This window comes from Galeopterus variegatus, unplaced genomic scaffold, assembly GCF_000696425.1.
Source record: "Galeopterus variegatus unplaced genomic scaffold, G_variegatus-3.0.2 Scaffold3741, whole genome shotgun sequence".
NCBI classification, from domain to species: Eukaryota; Metazoa; Chordata; class Mammalia; order Dermoptera; family Cynocephalidae; genus Galeopterus; species Galeopterus variegatus.
The window spans coordinates 191,002-208,744 of NW_007729852.1; the positions used below are offsets into that span (position 1 = coordinate 191,002).

Consider the following 17,743-nt stretch of genomic DNA (forward strand, 5'->3'; position numbering starts at 1 on the left):
CCAGACTCACAATTACAGCTTATTACCCTATCAGTGGCAGGACCCTGAGTCATGGGGGGGAGGGACTCCGGGCTGCCCAGCCCTGTCACCTTTTCCCAACCTACAGTATAAGGAGTAGTGACAGGGAGGAGGACTCTGGGAAGGCAGGGGAGTCTGGGAAAGGAGAGAGAAGGCTGCAGACCTATAGGGAGGGAAGAACGAGGCACCAGAAGGAAGAAGAGAAGGGAGAAGGGTGCTCAGAAGAAGAGAAAGGGCAACAAGAAGTAAACTGGGGTGGGGAGAAGACACTCAGGAGAGAGAGAGAGCTGGGCAGAGATGAAGTTACAGGGGTCCCTGGCCTGCCTCCTGCTGGCCCTGTGGCTGGGCAGTGGGGAGGCTGGCCCACTGCTGAGTGGAGGGGAGAGCAGTGGAACAGCTGTTGGGGAGGCCATTGGACATGGGATGGGAGACGCCATCAGCCATGGAGTCAGGCAGGCCATTGGTCAAGGAGTCGGAGAGGGAGCCAGCTCTGGAGCCAGGGAGGCTGTGGGCCCTGGTGTGGCAGATACTCTCGGCCACAGGCTTGGGGAAGCAGCCCACGCTCTTGGAAATACTGGGAGTGAGGCTGGCAGACAGGCTGAGGATATCATTCGACATGGAATAGATGCTGCCCACAGCTCCTGGCAGGGGATGCCTGGCAGCAACGGTGCTTGGGTGAGTGGCTTGGAAGCCAGGGGAGGAAATGGGAGGCTGTGAGCAGCTGGGTTGAGAGTCTTAGGAACAGTTGAACGGCTGAATGGATCTCTTATTTGTGGCTGTCTGGGGCTGTTTCCTTCCATGTTATGTACCCTTCCTCTGCCACCTTGGAGTCTCTCTCTAGATCTTTCTGGTTTGCTCTGGCTCTTCTCTATCTTATGTTGCTTTGCCTTCCCTTCCCCAGTCAGAGTCAGAGAGGGTCACACTGAGTGCAGGCATATTGTTCTTCCAGGGAACCAATGGCCAGCCTCTATCTGGAGGCCATGGCATCTCTGGCTCTCAGGGTAGCCTTGGAGGCCACAGCCAGGGTAATCCTGGAGGTCCAGGGACTCCTTGGGGCCATGGACACCCTGGAAGCTCAGAAGGCAGCTTTGGAGCCAACTCTCAGGGAGGCTCCTGGGGTCAAGGAGGCAATGGAGGGTCATTCAACTCTGGCACCAATGCTCAGGTAAAGTAACCGCCCCAGCCCCGATACCTGCCACCTCCCTCCCTTCAAGCCCACACTCTCATGCCTTCCTTATCCTTCCAGATCCCACACTCAGTCCCACCCTCCTTACAGGGAACTGTGGCCCAGCCTGGTTATGGTTCAGTGAGAGTTGGTGGCCAAAATGCAGAGGTAAGAGGAGGAGTCTGGGGATCAAGAGGGTGTCTGGGTGCATGTGACAGAAAGTGGAGGAGAGACAAAGAGCAAAGGAAGACGGGCAGGGAGGGACTGGGGTAGGAGGGCATCTGGACTGGGAAGAGATGGTGTGGGGAGGAGGCTAGGAAGAGGGGAGGGAAACAAGAAGGGCATGGGGGAGAGACATGTTGGGGGGAAGGAAGCAAGCCACAACCAAGCAGGAGTGGCCTGGCTTGTGGAGATGCCTTTGTCTGAAACCTCTCAACTCACTTGTCCCCTTCCCTCTGCAGTGCACCAACCCCCCACCATCTGGCTCAGGTGGAAGCTCTGGCAATTCTGGGGTAAGAGAAGGGAGGCAACCTGTGGCATTCTGCACTGGGAGGACATGGAGGGACTCTGCTCCCCCTCAGACTGGGCAGGGGATTTGTTCCAGGCACGAAAAGAAGGGGAGGAGGGAGGCAATCTTGATGTTCCTGTCTTTAGACCTGCTCTGGTCTCTTCCTTCCCCTCAGGGAAGTAGCAGCTCACAGTCAGGCAGCAGCGGCAGCGGCAGTGGCAGTGGAGGCAGCGGCAGCGGCAGTGGCAGTGGAGGCAGTGGCAGCAGCGGCAGTGGCAGCAGTGGCAATGGCGGCAGCAGCGGCAGTGGTAGTGGCAGCAGCGGCAGCGGCAGTGGTAGTGGCAGCAGTGGCAGTGGTAGTGGCAACAGCGGCAATGGTGGCAGCAGCAGCCATGGTGGCAACAGTGGAAATGGTGGTGGCAGAGGCAGTGGCAGCAACAGTGGCAGCAGTTCTGGTGCTAACTGGGTGAGTTTTGCTCCTCTATTGAAGGCAGAGATAGGGTGCGGGCTATGGGGGTCCCTGCTGAGAAGTCAGGCTCTGGAGTTTCCCTGGCAGCCGCTGCAGCCCTGAGGTGGGTGGTGTCACTGGCAGTCATCCTCCTGGGGCTCCCTCAGCCTGTCTCCCACCTTCCCAGCCCCAGCTGAGCAGTGCTCCTTACATACACACTACAGGAGGTGCCCTGCCTGCTTCTGCTCACTTTGGTGGCTTCTCATCCACTCCGTGATGGTGGGAAGGGTCTCTCTCCTACCTAACCTCTATTCCTGCAGTCATATCCACTTGGCAAGCCTGAGTAGAGCTGGGGTGGTGGAGGGAAGAAAAGAGGTGGCACAAATATGCACCTGTTTGGGAAGTTCAGGAGCACGCGGGCAGGACTGCACATGTGTAAGGACGTTTATGAGCTGTGGTGTAGACGATGCTAATAATTACAGTGCACATGTGAGGCCCCTACATGAGGAGGGGGCCAGGAGGACAGCCACAACCTGGCAGCTGCAGTAGAGCCCCAAGAGAGGGGGCTGGAGAGAGGAAGCCACAACTCCTTGTGGGGTCTGGGAAAGGTCTCAGGCAAGAGGGGGTAAGTAACTATGACAAGCTAAATAACACGAGCTGCTTTAATTTATTGCCCTTTGTACTACTCTCTTTTCCCCCCATCTAGGACCAACCCTTAGAAAATTCTAAGAATTTTGATCACAGCAGCTACGCAGGCTCCCAGGTAAGGATGCTAAGGGTTCTTTCTTTCCACTTCCTAAGTTCCAGGAGAGGGTGAGGGGTGCGGGCTGGGTGTGAGTGGGGGAGCAGAACGAGCCTCAGCCTGCTCCCTGGTGACAGGATGGCAGCTCCCCTGTCACGAGGCTCCATTTGCCACCTCTGGCCTGCAGCGGGGGTGAGGGTCGGGGGACAACAGCTCAGATTCCCCAAATCATTTGGGAATCGCATATTTCCAAATGATTGGCCACATCTGGCCTTCTCTGTGCATAGAATAACTTCCCTCGGTGACCAACTGGCTAAAGATGGGGAAGATATAGAGGTTGAAGTGAGGTTTGGAATCTGATCAGGGGTTACAAAAATCCCCATAATACCGCAGAAAACTACGTGGTCCCTTTGCAAGTCCTTTCAAGACAACCTATGAACTCTTGCTTTCCATGGCAGGGATCCAACACCGGCTCTTCCTCAGGTAGCAGCGGTGGAAGCGGTGGTGGAAACAAACCTGGGGTGAGTGGCCGGTGAGCACACGGCACAAATCTCCCTCAGACTGTGAGAAGGAAAAGAAGAGGAGGTGGGGCCCCTGCAGGATGGGGGAGCAATGGCTCAGCTGAAAGGGGCTGGATTGCTGCTGAGGTGGAGCGGAAGTGGGCTCACCACAGGGTTAAAATGCTGCCATCGGGGGGCTGGAAGTGCTGTCTCAGAAGGGACTGAGAGAAAGTCTTCCCTTTCTCTCTCCCACAGTGTGAAAACCCAGGGAATGAAGTCCGCATGTCCGGAGGATCCGGGGGTCAGGTGAGAGCCACACCCATGCATGGTGACTGCAGTTTGTCCCCGTGACTGTGCCCACTCCTGATAACTCACCTCTACTCAGCCCCTTCCTGATGCTCACCACACCCATTGGGGAAGAACTGACAACTTAAGCAGGAGAAACCAAATGCGCACTCCTAAAAATCCTAGCACTGTGCAGAGTGATAATTCATTGCAAATCCTTCCATGCTATACCACACTTTATCCCACAGATGGGGCTGTGAGAAGTTCTATGTAAAGCAGCCCTTTTAGAAACTTATCATTTCAAATGTCCTATGAACAGCCAGTGAACAGAATTCAGTGAACTCTGACAGAGAGAAGTGTCTTGGAAAGTACATTTCCCTCCAGCTATTCTGGAAATCTGGGCTTTATGTTAGCACCTGTGGCATTGACAGAGTGTCAGGCTCATGTCCACATGAATCACCTAGAGGCTTTGTGAAAAAGGCAGGTTGATTCAGCAAGTCTGGGGTGGGGCCGAGACTGTGCATTTCTAACAAGCTCCCGGGTGAGGCTGACCCTGCTGGTCTGTGCACTGGTGGGAGCGTGGTCCACACGGTAAGGAGCAAGGCCAGACGGGAGAAGATGGCAGTGGGGTGGTGGTAAGCTGCGACGGCTCTCTAAAGAGTCCTCACATATTAGGGATACGAACCTTTTATGGGTAAACAGGTCTTAAGCAAATTTATCCCAGCTTGTAACTCTATTTCTAGTTTTTTTATATACCAAATGTAGATAGTTAAAAATATCAATCTTTTTCTCTATGGTTTCTGCTCTTGGTGTGTTGCTTTAAAGGTCTTTATTTACTTCTAGTACTATGAATACTTCTATAATTTTATTTTTTTCAGGTTAACTCTAATCCATCTGGACTTTATTTTGCTGTATACTGTGTAGTCTCAATCCTCAATCTAACTAGACTTACCCTATACTTTGGATCAGAGCTGTGTGCTCCTTTATAAGGGGAAAACCAGCTAAAAACAGAAGGAAGGAAACTGCTGGGGTATAGCTAATATTTCTCCCCAAAGGAGGGTAACTCAGAAAGTTCGTGGAAAATAGAATTCAAAGATAATACGAATCTTTCCATGAACTATTTTTTTTTTTTTTTTAAAGATGACCGGTAAGGGGATCTTAACCCTTGACTTGGTGTTGTCAGCACCACGCTCTCCCGAGTGAGCCACGGGCTGGCCCCTTTCCATGAACTTTTTGAAGACCCCTTGTACTTAACTGATATTCCTAGTCCCATGTATTGAATCATTTCCACCAATGAGTTAAAATGCACTTATGAATACCTTAATATTTGGGGGGAGTTTCTGGGGGTTCTATTTCGTTAAACTGATTCACCTGTTTTGGGACAGGTACCACACTGGTTTATTTATGGCAGCTTTAATAATAATACCTGCCAGTACAAATCCTCCCTGGCCACTTATCTTTTCCAGTATTTTCTTACCTATTCTTAGACCTTTACTTTCCAAATGAATTTCAAAGGTATTTTGACAAGTTCTAAAAGAGAATTCCATTAGGATTTTTAAAGAAATCGTAGTAAATCAAAGCATTAATTTTGGGGGCGGCCCCAGAATCTAAAACAGGGATCTGTGTTTCATTGTCTCATCCCTCAGGGCTTCAGAGGAGTACAGGGAGGCCCCAGCGGCGCCAGTGACATCAGGGTAAGGGGACGGCGGTCTTGAGAGTAGACTGTGCCAGTAGTAAATGGGATGGAGGGCAACTCTCCAGTAGCAACACCAGCAGAGCAGACAGTCCCACGCTGTGGCCTGGTCTACATGTTAGCTCTGGAATGAGGAAGTGCCAGTGGGTCTGGGATTGACCATGTTTCATACCAAATAATGAAAGCAGGACTCAAGAGGAGCCTGCCTCTAACTTATGAGGAGACTAAGCAGTCTACTTCTGTGCCATCTCAGCTCCCTGCCTCTCCAGCTAGCATTGCCTTTTTTTTTTTAAAAGATGACCGGTAAGGGGATCTCAACCCTTGGCTTGGTGTTGTCAGCACCACGCTCAGCCAGTGAGCTAACCGGCCATCCCTATATAGGATCCGAACCCGTGGCCTTGGTGTTATCAGCACCGCACTCTACCGAGTGAGCCACGGGCCCGCCCTAGCATTGCCTTTTTGACCAATGCAAAACAGCAATCCAGATGGGGCCCCTCAATTTGGATCAATTCAGTCCAATAGCGTGGCTTGTTCCTGCTTCAAAACCAGGGAGAAATTCAGATGCTCTGGTGGCAAAGGCCCTTCGTGCTGTATTTTGGGCAGCTTACAGGAAGAATACAAAGAGATGGTGATGTTATCCATAAACATCAAAAGTGAGCAGTAACCCAGTCCACAGGAGATTGAAACAAGATCTTCCAGGGAAGATGGAGCTACCCTGAAAGAAGGACCTCCTTCCCGGGGACCTGGGAAGTCCTCTGACATGTTCATATCTCGGTCCCCTCACCTACACCCTGCTATCGTCCCCTCTCATCCCCTAGCCTGCCCGCCTGCCACCCCACTGATTCTTCTCCATTTTCTGTCTCCTTAGGAAATAAGCAAAGAGGGCAATCGCCTCCTTGGGGGCTCCTACGGCAATCATCAGGTGAGCCTAGAAGCAGGTGGGGTTGGTTTTAGGAGAATGGAAGGTGGAATGTGGGGACAGAATGCCAAGGGCCTGGAGAAATAACAAAAATATCAATTTGCTCTTGCAAACTGCTCTCGATCTGTGTCTGATGACCATCAGGAGATCAAAATGGGGGTCTGAGATCCGCATCCGCCTCCTTGATTCATTATTTTCCTCCCTCCTTCCAATTGGGATCAGAGCCATCTTACCTTTGTGAGGGGAAAAACAGACAAAAATAACAGAAGAATGGACAAGGGGATATTCTTCACTTTCCTTAAGAAGGCAGTGTTGAGAAGTGGAAAGCCACTGAACTTTGAGTTAGACTGGGGTTCAAACGCCAGCACTGTCACTAGTCATCTGTGCGTTTTCAGGCAAGTCAGTTCACCTCTCCGAGCCTGGACTTCCCCAGGTAAAATGGGCACAGTGGAGCCTGACTTGCTCGCCTCCCACGGTTACTATAGAGCTTTTTGTGTCATTAGCAGACCAAGGTGGTACAGCATCCTGACACTGGAGACAGATCCTGAGGCAAGCAGCCGGACACCTATGAGTTAGTTCCCTCGTCTGTAAAATGGAGACACCTCCCACATAGGAATACAGAAGGATAAGGCCCAGTGCTCAGCGCTGAGTGGGACTACACATTAGCTACTCTTATCACTAATGGTGTTTTGGGGACAGGAGAGGGGTAAGGTTATACGGTGGCCAGTCATTCTAGGAAGACTTTCAGAGGTGGGATTTTTAGGTGTGGTGTGCAGAAGAGAAGGTGGCTTTGCAGAGACGAGTGCGAGGAGCTTTGGCAAAGGTGGAGATGAGTGGGCAGGAACAGGCTGACAGATGGCATGCATGATAAGATGCATAGGCCTCGAACGTCAATCCCCCTTTTCCCCACCCAGGGGCAAGGGCCCAGTGGGGACAAGGGAAGAGGTGACATTGTCAGTGGAGTCAATACTATGGTGAGTGGAGGCGTGACTCCACCTGGGCTGGGACCATGGTGTCAAGCAGTTCTTGTCTCCCCTCCTGACACACAGATCTTCTGTCCCTGCCTCTTGCTCACAAAGTGGATTCTCAATCTCATCCTATTTCTTCTTGGCTCTTTAGAATTCTGAGACGTCTCCTGGGCCCTTCAACTTTGACACTTTCTGGAAGGTGAGTTCTGCAAGATTGCTCTGCTCACTGTCGTTTGGAAAACCAACACCTGTCCCTTGGCCCCACCGGCTAAAGTCCGCTGTACCCAATAGTCAGCAGTGGTCTCTGACTGTTCTTGGCGTAAGGCCCTGAGCCAATTACATTATGACCCAATTTGTCCATTCTTCTTTTTTTCTCTGCAGAAATTTAAATCCAAGCTGGGTTTCATTAACTGGGATGCCATAGACAAGGTAAGGGCTAAAAGACCATGTAACTCCAATCTTTGTGGGATAGGGATATGGAGAAGAAAGCTACACCTCTCTTTGGTGAGCTAGGGAGCAACCATCATGGCCACTAGGAAAGCATTTATGCCAGTGCTAAAAACAAAAACAAACAGGAAACAAACTGGGGGGTGGAGGGAAGAACAGCAGAGACCCCAAAAAGAGGGAGAATTTGGAAACAGCTGTAATTGGGGATGAGTGAAAGGGATGGACCTTTTTAATGTCTCAACATACAGACCTGAGCACGTTCTGAACCTCAGTTTTTCCAGCAAGATCTGGAAGGTTAAGGGGAGAGTAAGTAGGCCTAATCCTAGGGGACAGACTGAATGATGAGTCAGGTGGAGCTAACAGGCTCCATGAGGACTGACACACCCAGAGAAGGGAACGTTTGCTGACTGCCTAATGGATGGTAGGCATTGTCTGGGCCTTGTGCATACATAATCTTAGAAGACAGTTAGGCCTCCTCTCCTTCCTCCCTGCCCACCCCTCCCTCTTGTAGGGGAATATCTGCAAGGCTGATTTGACACCAGAATAGCAGATGCACCTCCACAGTAGAGGGGGCGGGACAAAAAGGGAGGGAACGAAGGGCCGGCGAGCAATCCGAACAGCCCTCAATGGCAGAAGCTGCAGTCAGTGGCTCACCCATGTGTTTTGTTTGATCCACACTTTTTTATATATTAACTAGTTGCCCAAAGTTTAAAAATTGAAAGACTTCACATAATGATTTGGATTTCCGGCTTCTCTCGAAAGATGTGGCAACACTGGGCCCCCCGATTCCCTGGTAGAGTGGAACAGCAGCTGCTTCTGTCACCCATCACAGTCATTGAGCCACCTGCTGGCCGCTGTGAGCAGCTGAGCTTCTGACCCTTCATGTACAAGAATGAAGACTAGGGTCCCTGCCTTCCAAAGCTTGTGGTCTTTATGGCAGCAGGGGGTAGAGGTCGGCAGGGAGGCTGGATAGCCCGAACCTCAGGAAAATCCAAGTCTGACCTCTTGGGAATGAGGTGGGGGAATGAAAGACAGGAGAGTGCAGAAATTCCCAGCTGCGGTGGATTTCTCGTTTGAATGAACAAAATACGTTCTCTGTTTTACAGTGAACAGATTCTGGTAGGGGCACGGCTCCTTACTGTGGACCACGGGGAACTGAGGCTCTGATGGGAGAACAAGGGCACATGCAGACACTTCCCAGAGGGCCAGGACAGTCAGCTAAACGTTTTTGCCCACGTAGGGGAGCAGTGAAGGAGTGGTCACAGTTAGGCGGGATCCGCATGGGCCGGCGTCCTGGAGGGGCAGATCTAGAAAGAGGGGAGGACAGAGATGGGCAGAGAAGAGCACGGAGCTCCATATCCTTCACCATGGGTGGAGGCCGCTGAGGACTTCGGCCAGAGTGACGAGTGAAGAGGGGAATGCTATGTAAAGCTCCTGGCGAGGTAGGGGGTTCTCAAGCCCAAGCTGGGACATCTGGATTCATTTGGATGACAATGGTGGGCAAAGAGCTCCCTGCAGATTTCCACCCTTCTACGCTACCCTGTTCTACCCTTGCCTTGGCCCACTCCTCCCCTGAATTCTTATTCCTCGAGCTCCCTCCTAGAACCTATTTCTTTGCCCAGGACCAGAGGAGCTTTCGCATCCCGTGACCTCCAGACAAGGAGCTACCAGATGGATGGGAGTCCCCCACTCCCTTCTTAAAACACCACTATCTCATCACTAGTATCAACCCTTGCCCTGGAAATAAACCTTAGCTGCCCCACACTCCTGGTCTCTGCTCCTTTCTTACGTCTCCACTGTCATTCTGGGAGGTTTGGAAAGGGTGGCTTCAGCCCTGCAGCTTTGGGAAATGGGCCGGAGGTGGCATGGCAGGTGAAAAGGCCGGAAAGCTCTGGGGACAGGTCCTGGTCCTGAGCTTTTGCTACAATTATGTTCTGCCAGAGGTCAGGGGAAACTAGGATAAAGAACATTGTGTATGTGCTGGAGGAGGGAGGGTTGGTTAATGACTCCAGAGATCTAGCCTCTCTCTCCTTCTGTTTCCAGAAACAGTTTTCTGTTGCCCCTAAAGACTCCCAGCTCCCCCCTTCCCTCCACTGCCCCATCGGTGAAATTCTGAAGCTTTAGGTGAGTGGGGGGTCAGGCCCCCTGCTAACCTGCTCCCCACCTTTCATCCACAGAACCAAGTCCTGTCCCCCAGCACTCGAGCCCTCCTCTACTTCCGCCGACTCTGGGAGGTAGGAGAATTCTTGCTTTTTGAAGAACTGGGGATCCTGGTCATCCTGTCCCTCCCCATGGCTCCCTCAAGGCAGACACCCTCAGCTCCAGCCTACTTGTGATAAAATCCCCCCTTTTCATATTTGAGACTGGTAATCTCACCCAAATCTTATCACTAATACCACCTCAAATTGTAACGGCCTCAGTCTCCAGTACACTTTTCCTTTAACCCCAAGCCACACCCAGCCTCTAAAGCCCAGTCCTACACGTGGTCTGGAAACTTTCCCACTGTGCTGCCATGTACCACCCTCTGAGTTGTGTCTCCTGGGGGCCCACTCATCTGTCCTTCTCCCTCCAGGATTTCAAACAAAACACTCCTTTCTTCAACTGGAAAGCAATTATGGAGGTAAGGGGGGCAGAACTCATCATGTTGGGGAGAGAAAACTCAGCTCTGGGGACATGAGGTTTGTGGCCCTTGGCAAGTGGCTTACTGATTCTGTCCCAGTTTCAGCAGGGTGCCTCCCTTCCCATTTCCTCAATTTATGCAACCCTGGGTGGGGGTGGGGTGAGTGAGGCAGAAGCTGTGAGTCACTAAAGGAGTAGGGTGGGAGGTCCTCTGTAGGATAAAAGCCCAAGGATTGGGGCACACACAGGCACAGAAACATGAAGCCAGCCACTGTCTCTACTCTGCTGCTGTTCCTGCTGGGCGTGGCCTGGCTTACGGGGAGCCACAGCTGGGTGGGTACTCCAGGGTGAGCAGGTGGAGGGAGACCATGATGTGGGGAAGGGGGAAGGACTGGGGCTAGTGTCATCTCTCAGGTGCTGGAAAAGGGGGACTGTGGAAGAAAGCCAAAGGGAAACAGGAGAAGCAGTATGTGGGGTGATCAGGTCAGGGTCAAGTGCATGTGGGTGCACAGGGTCTGAATATCTGGGTCCTGGGAAGGATGGGCAGGATTTCTGGGTCCTCTAAAAGACCACACCTCAATTATGCATGGCCAGTGGCCATTGGGAAACAGGACTCTTGGGCACTGAGGCAAGGGCTGCCCACATACATGTTCATAGGGGCCAGGCATGTGAGACTGAACAGGTGGGGCCATGCAAAGGGGGAGGTCAAGGTTTTCAGCTCAGTGTCCATCATGCACACACGTTGGACCAGTGTGCCTATGTCTGGTTTTTCAAGAAAAGCTGGAAATCTGATTTTTAATTGTTTTCCACTAATTTAATTAAAAAATGCAGACCAAGCAAAAATGTCTGGAGGCCTGTGGACAAGGCCAGTTTGTGACCTCAGTGTTAGGACTAATAGTAGGGTTAAGGCTCAATGCCAGGTACGGGTAAGGCGGAGAGTTAAGTCAGAGTTAACTTTTATACCCTAAGCGCACATAGCTCATGCGCACGCCTCGATGTGAGTGTTCCTAGTAGAGAAGTGATGACGGAAGGAACTAAATTTCTTCTTTCCTAGTGCTTAGACTTTCTCCCTTTCCCTTGGGAAGAGGGGGTGCCAAGTGCATCTGTGGAACGCCTTAGGTAGCTTCGTCTGCTTTCTTGTATTTCTCCTCTTTCTTCCCTTCCTTTGATCCAGAGATAAACTAATCACTTAGCTTCTGTAGATAAAGTCCATCCTTCCAAGGACCCAGTAGGGAATAGCATTTGTGTATGGGGATTAAAGGGCCTATGAGGGGAGCAGTAGGGTTTGGGGTAGGCAAAAGGCGGGCTGGGGCTGAGGTGCCTGGGTCTGCCCCTGAGGAGTCTGTGTGGATTCAACTCACTTGTTATTCTAGTTCAGTCTCAGGCCAGAGCTGCCAACGCTCCAGGTGCATGGGTGGGGGTGGTGTTGCCAAACCTGGTTCTCTACCCTCACTTCCCAACCCTGAGTGTGGAAATCTATGTCCTGTATCTATCTGGGCCATCAGTTTCCTCCAGGCCCACTGCCTTCTCTGTAAGTAGCACTTATCATGGACCATTGAGAGGGGTGGGGCGTGTTGGGGTGGGTGAGATGCCAGCGCTCCACAAGGAGGGCAGAGCCTAGGCAGCAGGGTGCTAGAGCTCCAGACACCAACTGGGAAGAAACCGACTGTGGTCCTTTCTCCCTTTCAGGGTGCAGATGCGTCATCCCTACAGAAGAGGGCGGGTGGTGCTGATCAGGTGAGTCCCTCTGTCCTCAGATTCCCCTGGAAGGCCCTTGGTTCCTCTCAGCCTCCTTCCCGGGTCTGGCCAATCTGAAATTCTTTCACTCTTCCGTTCAATTGTTTTCTCAGCCTGCTGCAAGATGGCAAGAGGTGGCTGTAACTTCCAAGGTACAACCTGATTTAGATATCACTTCTTTCCTTGGTCTCCTATCCCCACCGCCCAAGTAACCCTTGAAGAGTTGGGAGAGGTACCGAGAGAAGGAGGAGGAAGGCCATTGGCCTAGGACAATCAAGTGAGGTGAGGGTGTGGGCTCTGGCTGGCTGGAGGAGTTTCTATAAAAGAAAATACAGGATATAAGGAGGGGAGAAGGCAGGGGCTTTAAGAAAGCTCCAGTCAGGGAAGGAAGGTAGGGTGTTTATTCCAGGGCAAAATGCCTTCATCCCTTCTCTCCTCCCCCTGCCCCCACCCCCTCTTTCTTCCACAGAACTACAATTATAACCACCAGGCATATCCTACTGCCTATGGCAAGCAGTACTCAGCCAAGACCCCTGCTAAGGTAAGACGTGCAACTGCTCTGTTTTCCCACTGGGGCCTCTGCATGGGGGAGAGAGGGAGTGGCTTTTTTTGCCGGGGTCTGTTACCTCGGTTAGTTGAGGCTGAATCCTGTTCACTTGGCAAGTCACGCCTCCCCAGCACTTTGTAAGGGAGACTCAGGTACCCTGAGAACAGTTTGGAAGTGGAGAGCAGAAGAGTTCAACACTCGGGCCGGCCTGTGGCTCACTGGGGAGAGTGTGGTGCTGATGACACCAAGGCCACGGGTTCGGATCCCATATAGGGATGGCCGGTTTGCTCACTGGCTGAGCGTGGTGCTGACAGCACCAAGTCAAGGGTTATGATCCCCTTACCGGTCATCTTTTTTTTAAAAAAAAAAGAAGAAGAAGAAGAGTTCAACATTCTTCTCACCCACTCGCACAGAAAAGGTTAAACGGGGACAGCAGCTGTATCACGTGCAACAGAGAAAACGGGGAGCTAATGTTCTCTCAGAGAAGAATCACATGACACACGGCGAAACATACAAACAGCTTTTCTTTGTAGTGTTCCCGCTCTGGGGGCCTTTTCTGGGAGACTGAAGTAGGGGAGGGAAAAGCAGATTAGCACTTAGGGGAAGTTAGCCTAGGAACTCTTGGTTGGTGGGAAAATAAATGTTTCATTCCACAAAGGAAATAAAAGTGGAAAATACTTGAGAATTTTGTTTTGTTCAGTTGCAAAGAAAACAATCTTATAATATCAGTAAATGAATATTCTAAATACTAATTAGGCTGGCAAAGAAAAACCAGGCTGGGTATTTCCCTCCATCTCTCAGAACAATAAAGCCCCTGCCGTTGGGAAGAGGACCTTCTACTAAGAGATCGGAAACCATATGCTGACTGAAAGGAGGTGGAGACGCAGTTATTACTGGCTGCGGGTGTTCACTTTGTCAATTATTTGTGGCAGAAGGAACGCCTACCCTCTTTTCACTCCCCTTGGTCAGTGTGTGCTCAGGAAGCACATTCAATATCATGTTAGATAAAATGTACCTAGGATGATAGATCTGCTGTGAAAAAAATTCTGTAGACTGAATGTCCACAGTCAGACTGAAGGACTTTGGTGACAATCCTGCTTTGAGCCTGCTCCTGCCACTGGGCCCTTCAGAAGCCCTGAACCCACGGCAGGGTACAGAGAGGGCACTGTAGCCCCACATCACCTCCTCTGATCTTCTCTTTCCAGGGAAGAGTCACGCTTTCTTCCTCGGTGAGTATGGGGGCTGAGAAAATCTGGCTCGAAAGAGAAGGGGCGTGAGGCCAGAGGGTGTGGAGGGAACGGTGTGATGTCCACTCAGACATCCTCCTTGTCCTGCAGGCTTCCCGGGTGCAACCTGGCCTGCTGCAGTGGGCGAAGTTTTGGTAGGTGAGTGTCAGAGTGAGCCGCACAAGGCTGTGTCCCAGGTGCTGTGGCATAGTCACCCCTCAGGTGCAGGGCTGGGATCTTGGCATTTCCCCAGACCTCAGTGCAGAGTGACACTAAGGCAGGTTTATGCTGGGTGGATGCTCTAAGGGTATTAAGGAGGAGGACAGCCCGTTGTGGAGTGTGGGGTGTGGAGAAAGACTCATAAGAAAATGACCTAGGAAACTCAGGAGGCACCCTATGAGTGCCGAGTGAAGGGCCACACAGAGGTGGGACACATGGGCACAGCTCTGAGGACAAGAACAGTATGCTAGTTTAAGGACAGGGGACGGGATGGGAATTGTACAGGAAAACTGTAGAGAGGTGAACCTTCCAGGTGGAAAGGTTCAGAGGCAGGACAGAGGGAGGCTCCAGCGGGGAAGAGGTAATAGATTAACTTGGCAGAGCCACAAAATTTGTTTTAGGCAGGAGCAAAAGTGACGGCAACTGCTGTTGAAGCAGGTGGGACAGTGAAGGAACTGTGGGAGCTCAGAAGCTGGGAGAAAAGATACTGGTTTCACCATACTTAGGAGTGACCGCATTCTATCATTTGATCTTCTCCTTTCTTCTAGAAAATTACTTCCAATCACTACTGAGGCCCTGAAAAACACCTCGTTGTTAAGGAGCCTGACTGCGCTCCCACCCCCAGCTCCCCCACCCTGTGCCAGCCGTGGTCTGGATGCTGACACCTCTGTTTTCTAGGTTGGGGACCTGGTTGTTTGTTCCTTGTTTCTTCCCGCTCCATTGTCGTGTCCCTGTGACCAACAGCCTCACTGGATAAACTTCACCTTACTCCATTTTGTGACCTGACGTCACTGTGACAGTTCTTCAGGAGGAGCTTTCTACTTTTGAGTTTCTCTGTGAAAATAAAACATGAATATTGTTCCACTAAGACTTTATCAAATTTTATTCTTTTATACTATGTCAATGGCTTGGATCAGGGAGGATGGAAGAGTGATTTAGTGGCAGATAATTGCCTTCCTCCTGACAGTGGTATAAAACACGGTAGGCTAACAGCGATAAGGCCTGGTTTTATTCCGGCCAAGAAGCAGCTAGCTGATTTCACTGTGCCTCACTTTCCCCATTTATAAAAAAAAAAAAATCTTTGCCCAACCTATATCTGAATACCATGCTTATCGCATTTGAAGCAGTCATAGGTGTTTTAGTAGCTGGAAAAAGCAATGATGTCACTATTCAAATCAGGATATAGGAGTTAAGAGATTGTTCAAAGCAAGGACGCAGTCCCAGAGGGTCAGGGAGAGGGCAGGAAATAGGAGCGAGGGGCTGATACAGAATATGCCTTGGCTACTTAAATAAACTGAAGTGTGGATGAGGCGTGTGCTTGGGTTGATGTGTTTAGGAAGTTGGGGGGACTGGGTCAAACCTAGAGTCTTATCATATGTAGCTGCTGTATGTTTCCAGGATGCAGAAGGAGGGAGGGAGGCAGAAAACTTCTACTCCATTAATGTACCAATGACACAGGCAGAGGCTCCTGGTGCAGGCTGAGCCCAGACGTATCGCAAGCTGAGGAGCCCTTGGGACAGGGCCAGAGTCTGCAGTTGGATCTCTATGTCCCATCCAACTGGTACAGTGTACCGAAATTAAGGAACCCCCACCACTTTGTCTTCCTGACATGTCTGCAGGGGACCAGGAAGCAAAAGGAGAACATGAAACACCCTAAGTGAGTCCCTCCTAGACTGCACGTCCCCCTCCCGTCTGCCTTGGTCTTGCTCCACCCCTGGCACAGGGCCTGGCACAGGGCTTCAAATAGTTGATGAATAAATGAAAGAAACCTGGCTCAGAACTGACTTGGGGAAACCAACTGGATCAAACCCACCTGACAGGCAGAAAGATCAAGACTGCTCTTTCGCTCTGCCTCCCCTTCTCACTTTGGTCCTTAAATTGTGGCTACTTGTTTTTATTCATCTTCTAAGGTTCGATTCTGTAGGAAGAGCCTTGCAGTACCTCCTTGCAGACACAGGGAGGAGAATGTGGGGCTATCCCAGAGAGGACTCTCACTCACTGCTGACTCACAGTGAGCTTCCTGGAGCGTGGGTGAGGGATTGGAAATAGCTGGGAACTCAGGTCTCCTCAAGCCAGTCCCTAAGGGATTGAGAGAGAGGTGGAGATGGTCATCATGGTTCTGGACTCTTGAGAGGTTCCTGGTCCAAGGGGCTGGAAGCAGCCGTTTAAAGTTTAAAGTAACATCTAAAGCAGGCTAAGGTCCTCTGGTGTAAGGGACCCTTCCCCTAAAGGGCAGGCTGCCTCTTTCTCCTGCTGGGACCTCTACAGTAACCTCCTGAAGCTCCAACTTTCATTTTGTTTCCTTATAATATACTTTCCCATGATGGCTGGGGAGAATTCCCTGCTCAGAACACTCCACAAGCTTTTCATTAGCCCTAGAATAAAATCCCAGTTCCTCACCATGGCTCTGTGTGATCTGGCTCTGGCCTCCCTCTTCAAAGTCACCCCAGACTTCGTGGAAAAGGCCTTCAAGGGACGCTGACTATTGTTACCTGCCCCTAGATCCCAAGATCTTCAGAAGGTCAGTACTGCAACTGCTTTCAGGTCTAAATTCAAATGTCCTTCCCTAGGCCATCTTAACCAAGGATACCTACCCAATCAACGTCATACCACTCTATTTTCTTCACAGCACCTGTCATTCTCTGAAGCTATCTTGTTTGCTTATTTATTTTTTGTTAGATTATGATACCTCTCCTCCACTGGAACATATGCTCCATAAGGCAGGTACTTTGTCCATCTTGAATTCCCAACACCAAGAGCCAAAGTGGCCACTCAACAAGTACTTATGAATTAGTGAATGGAAGGAGGGATTGAAATGAAGTGGGACCAATCAAGGGAGTCTTCCTGGGAGAAATTTAAGCAAAGGGCAAACAGGGTGGGTGGTGAAGGAAGAAACCAGACTTGCTGGTCAATGCAGCTACTTTCTTAGATGTGACAATAACACTGGCAGAGGGAGGGAAGGATGGGATGGGGATGCCCCAAGTTCTGCCCCCTAATACCCTGCACCCCAGCCCCTTTTCTCTCCATGGATTTCAGGCTTTTCACTTAGTTGTTCACCAAGGCCCTGGGGACCCCGTGTCCATCCCTTCACAAATACAGGAGACTGGTTCCCAACCCCTAGGTGTGTCTCTAATGTAGCAATCAGGGCTGGGCCTCGCCTCCTACCCACACTCAAGTTCTGGCAGATTTGGGGAGGTGTGGGGGCAGGCCTGTGGGAAAACAGGGGTTTACTGGTATTCTCAGAGAGAGAACTAGGAAATAAACCAAATCTGGAGATGGGATGTCGTAGAGCCAGTCTCTCTGACTCTGCCTGACTCCATTAACCCTGTGTGATTCACCCAAAGCAAAGCTGAATCCCAGATGGATTTTCGTGCCACACATTACCTGTACTGCAGGGCCCGGCTCCCAGTGAGAATCCCTCCACCCCTCTGTTCCCCCACCTGCTCGACCACTGGACATTGGACACTCAGGGAACACAAACTCATCGAGGCAGTATAGATGGGGGCAGGAGGAGGAGCTTGGAGAGAGAGACACTAGATTATAAAGTTAGCGCTTACAGCAAAAATCATTTGAAGATGAAATCACCCCTGAAAAATCTATCAGGAAGGTGCCAAATGGAAACACATCATAAGTCCAACACAGCCAGTTTTTTCTCCAGCATAGAAAGACAATTTTTTTGGTTGAGTACACAAAATAGTTGGC

General features: G+C 50.9%; 1 protein-coding gene across 1 annotated transcript; it reads left to right on the forward strand.

Moving 5' to 3' along the window:
* Positions 1–315: 315 nt before the first annotated feature.
* LOC103601457 (dermokine-like) lies at positions 316–14,909 on the forward strand. The gene is made up of 18 exons (XM_008585872.1): positions 316–693; positions 983–1,183; positions 1,295–1,351; positions 1,645–1,695; positions 3,340–3,402; positions 3,637–3,687; positions 5,313–5,360; positions 6,228–6,281; positions 7,193–7,252; positions 7,398–7,445; positions 7,628–7,675; positions 9,871–9,927; positions 10,266–10,313; positions 12,002–12,049; positions 12,519–12,590; positions 13,802–13,825; positions 13,934–13,981; positions 14,590–14,909. Exons 1-17 carry the CDS (start codon positions 316–318, stop codon positions 13,979–13,981), a joined length of 1,356 nt encoding a protein of 451 aa, XP_008584094.1. The 3' UTR covers positions 14,590–14,909.
* The last annotated feature ends 2,834 nt before the right edge of the window (positions 14,910–17,743 follow it).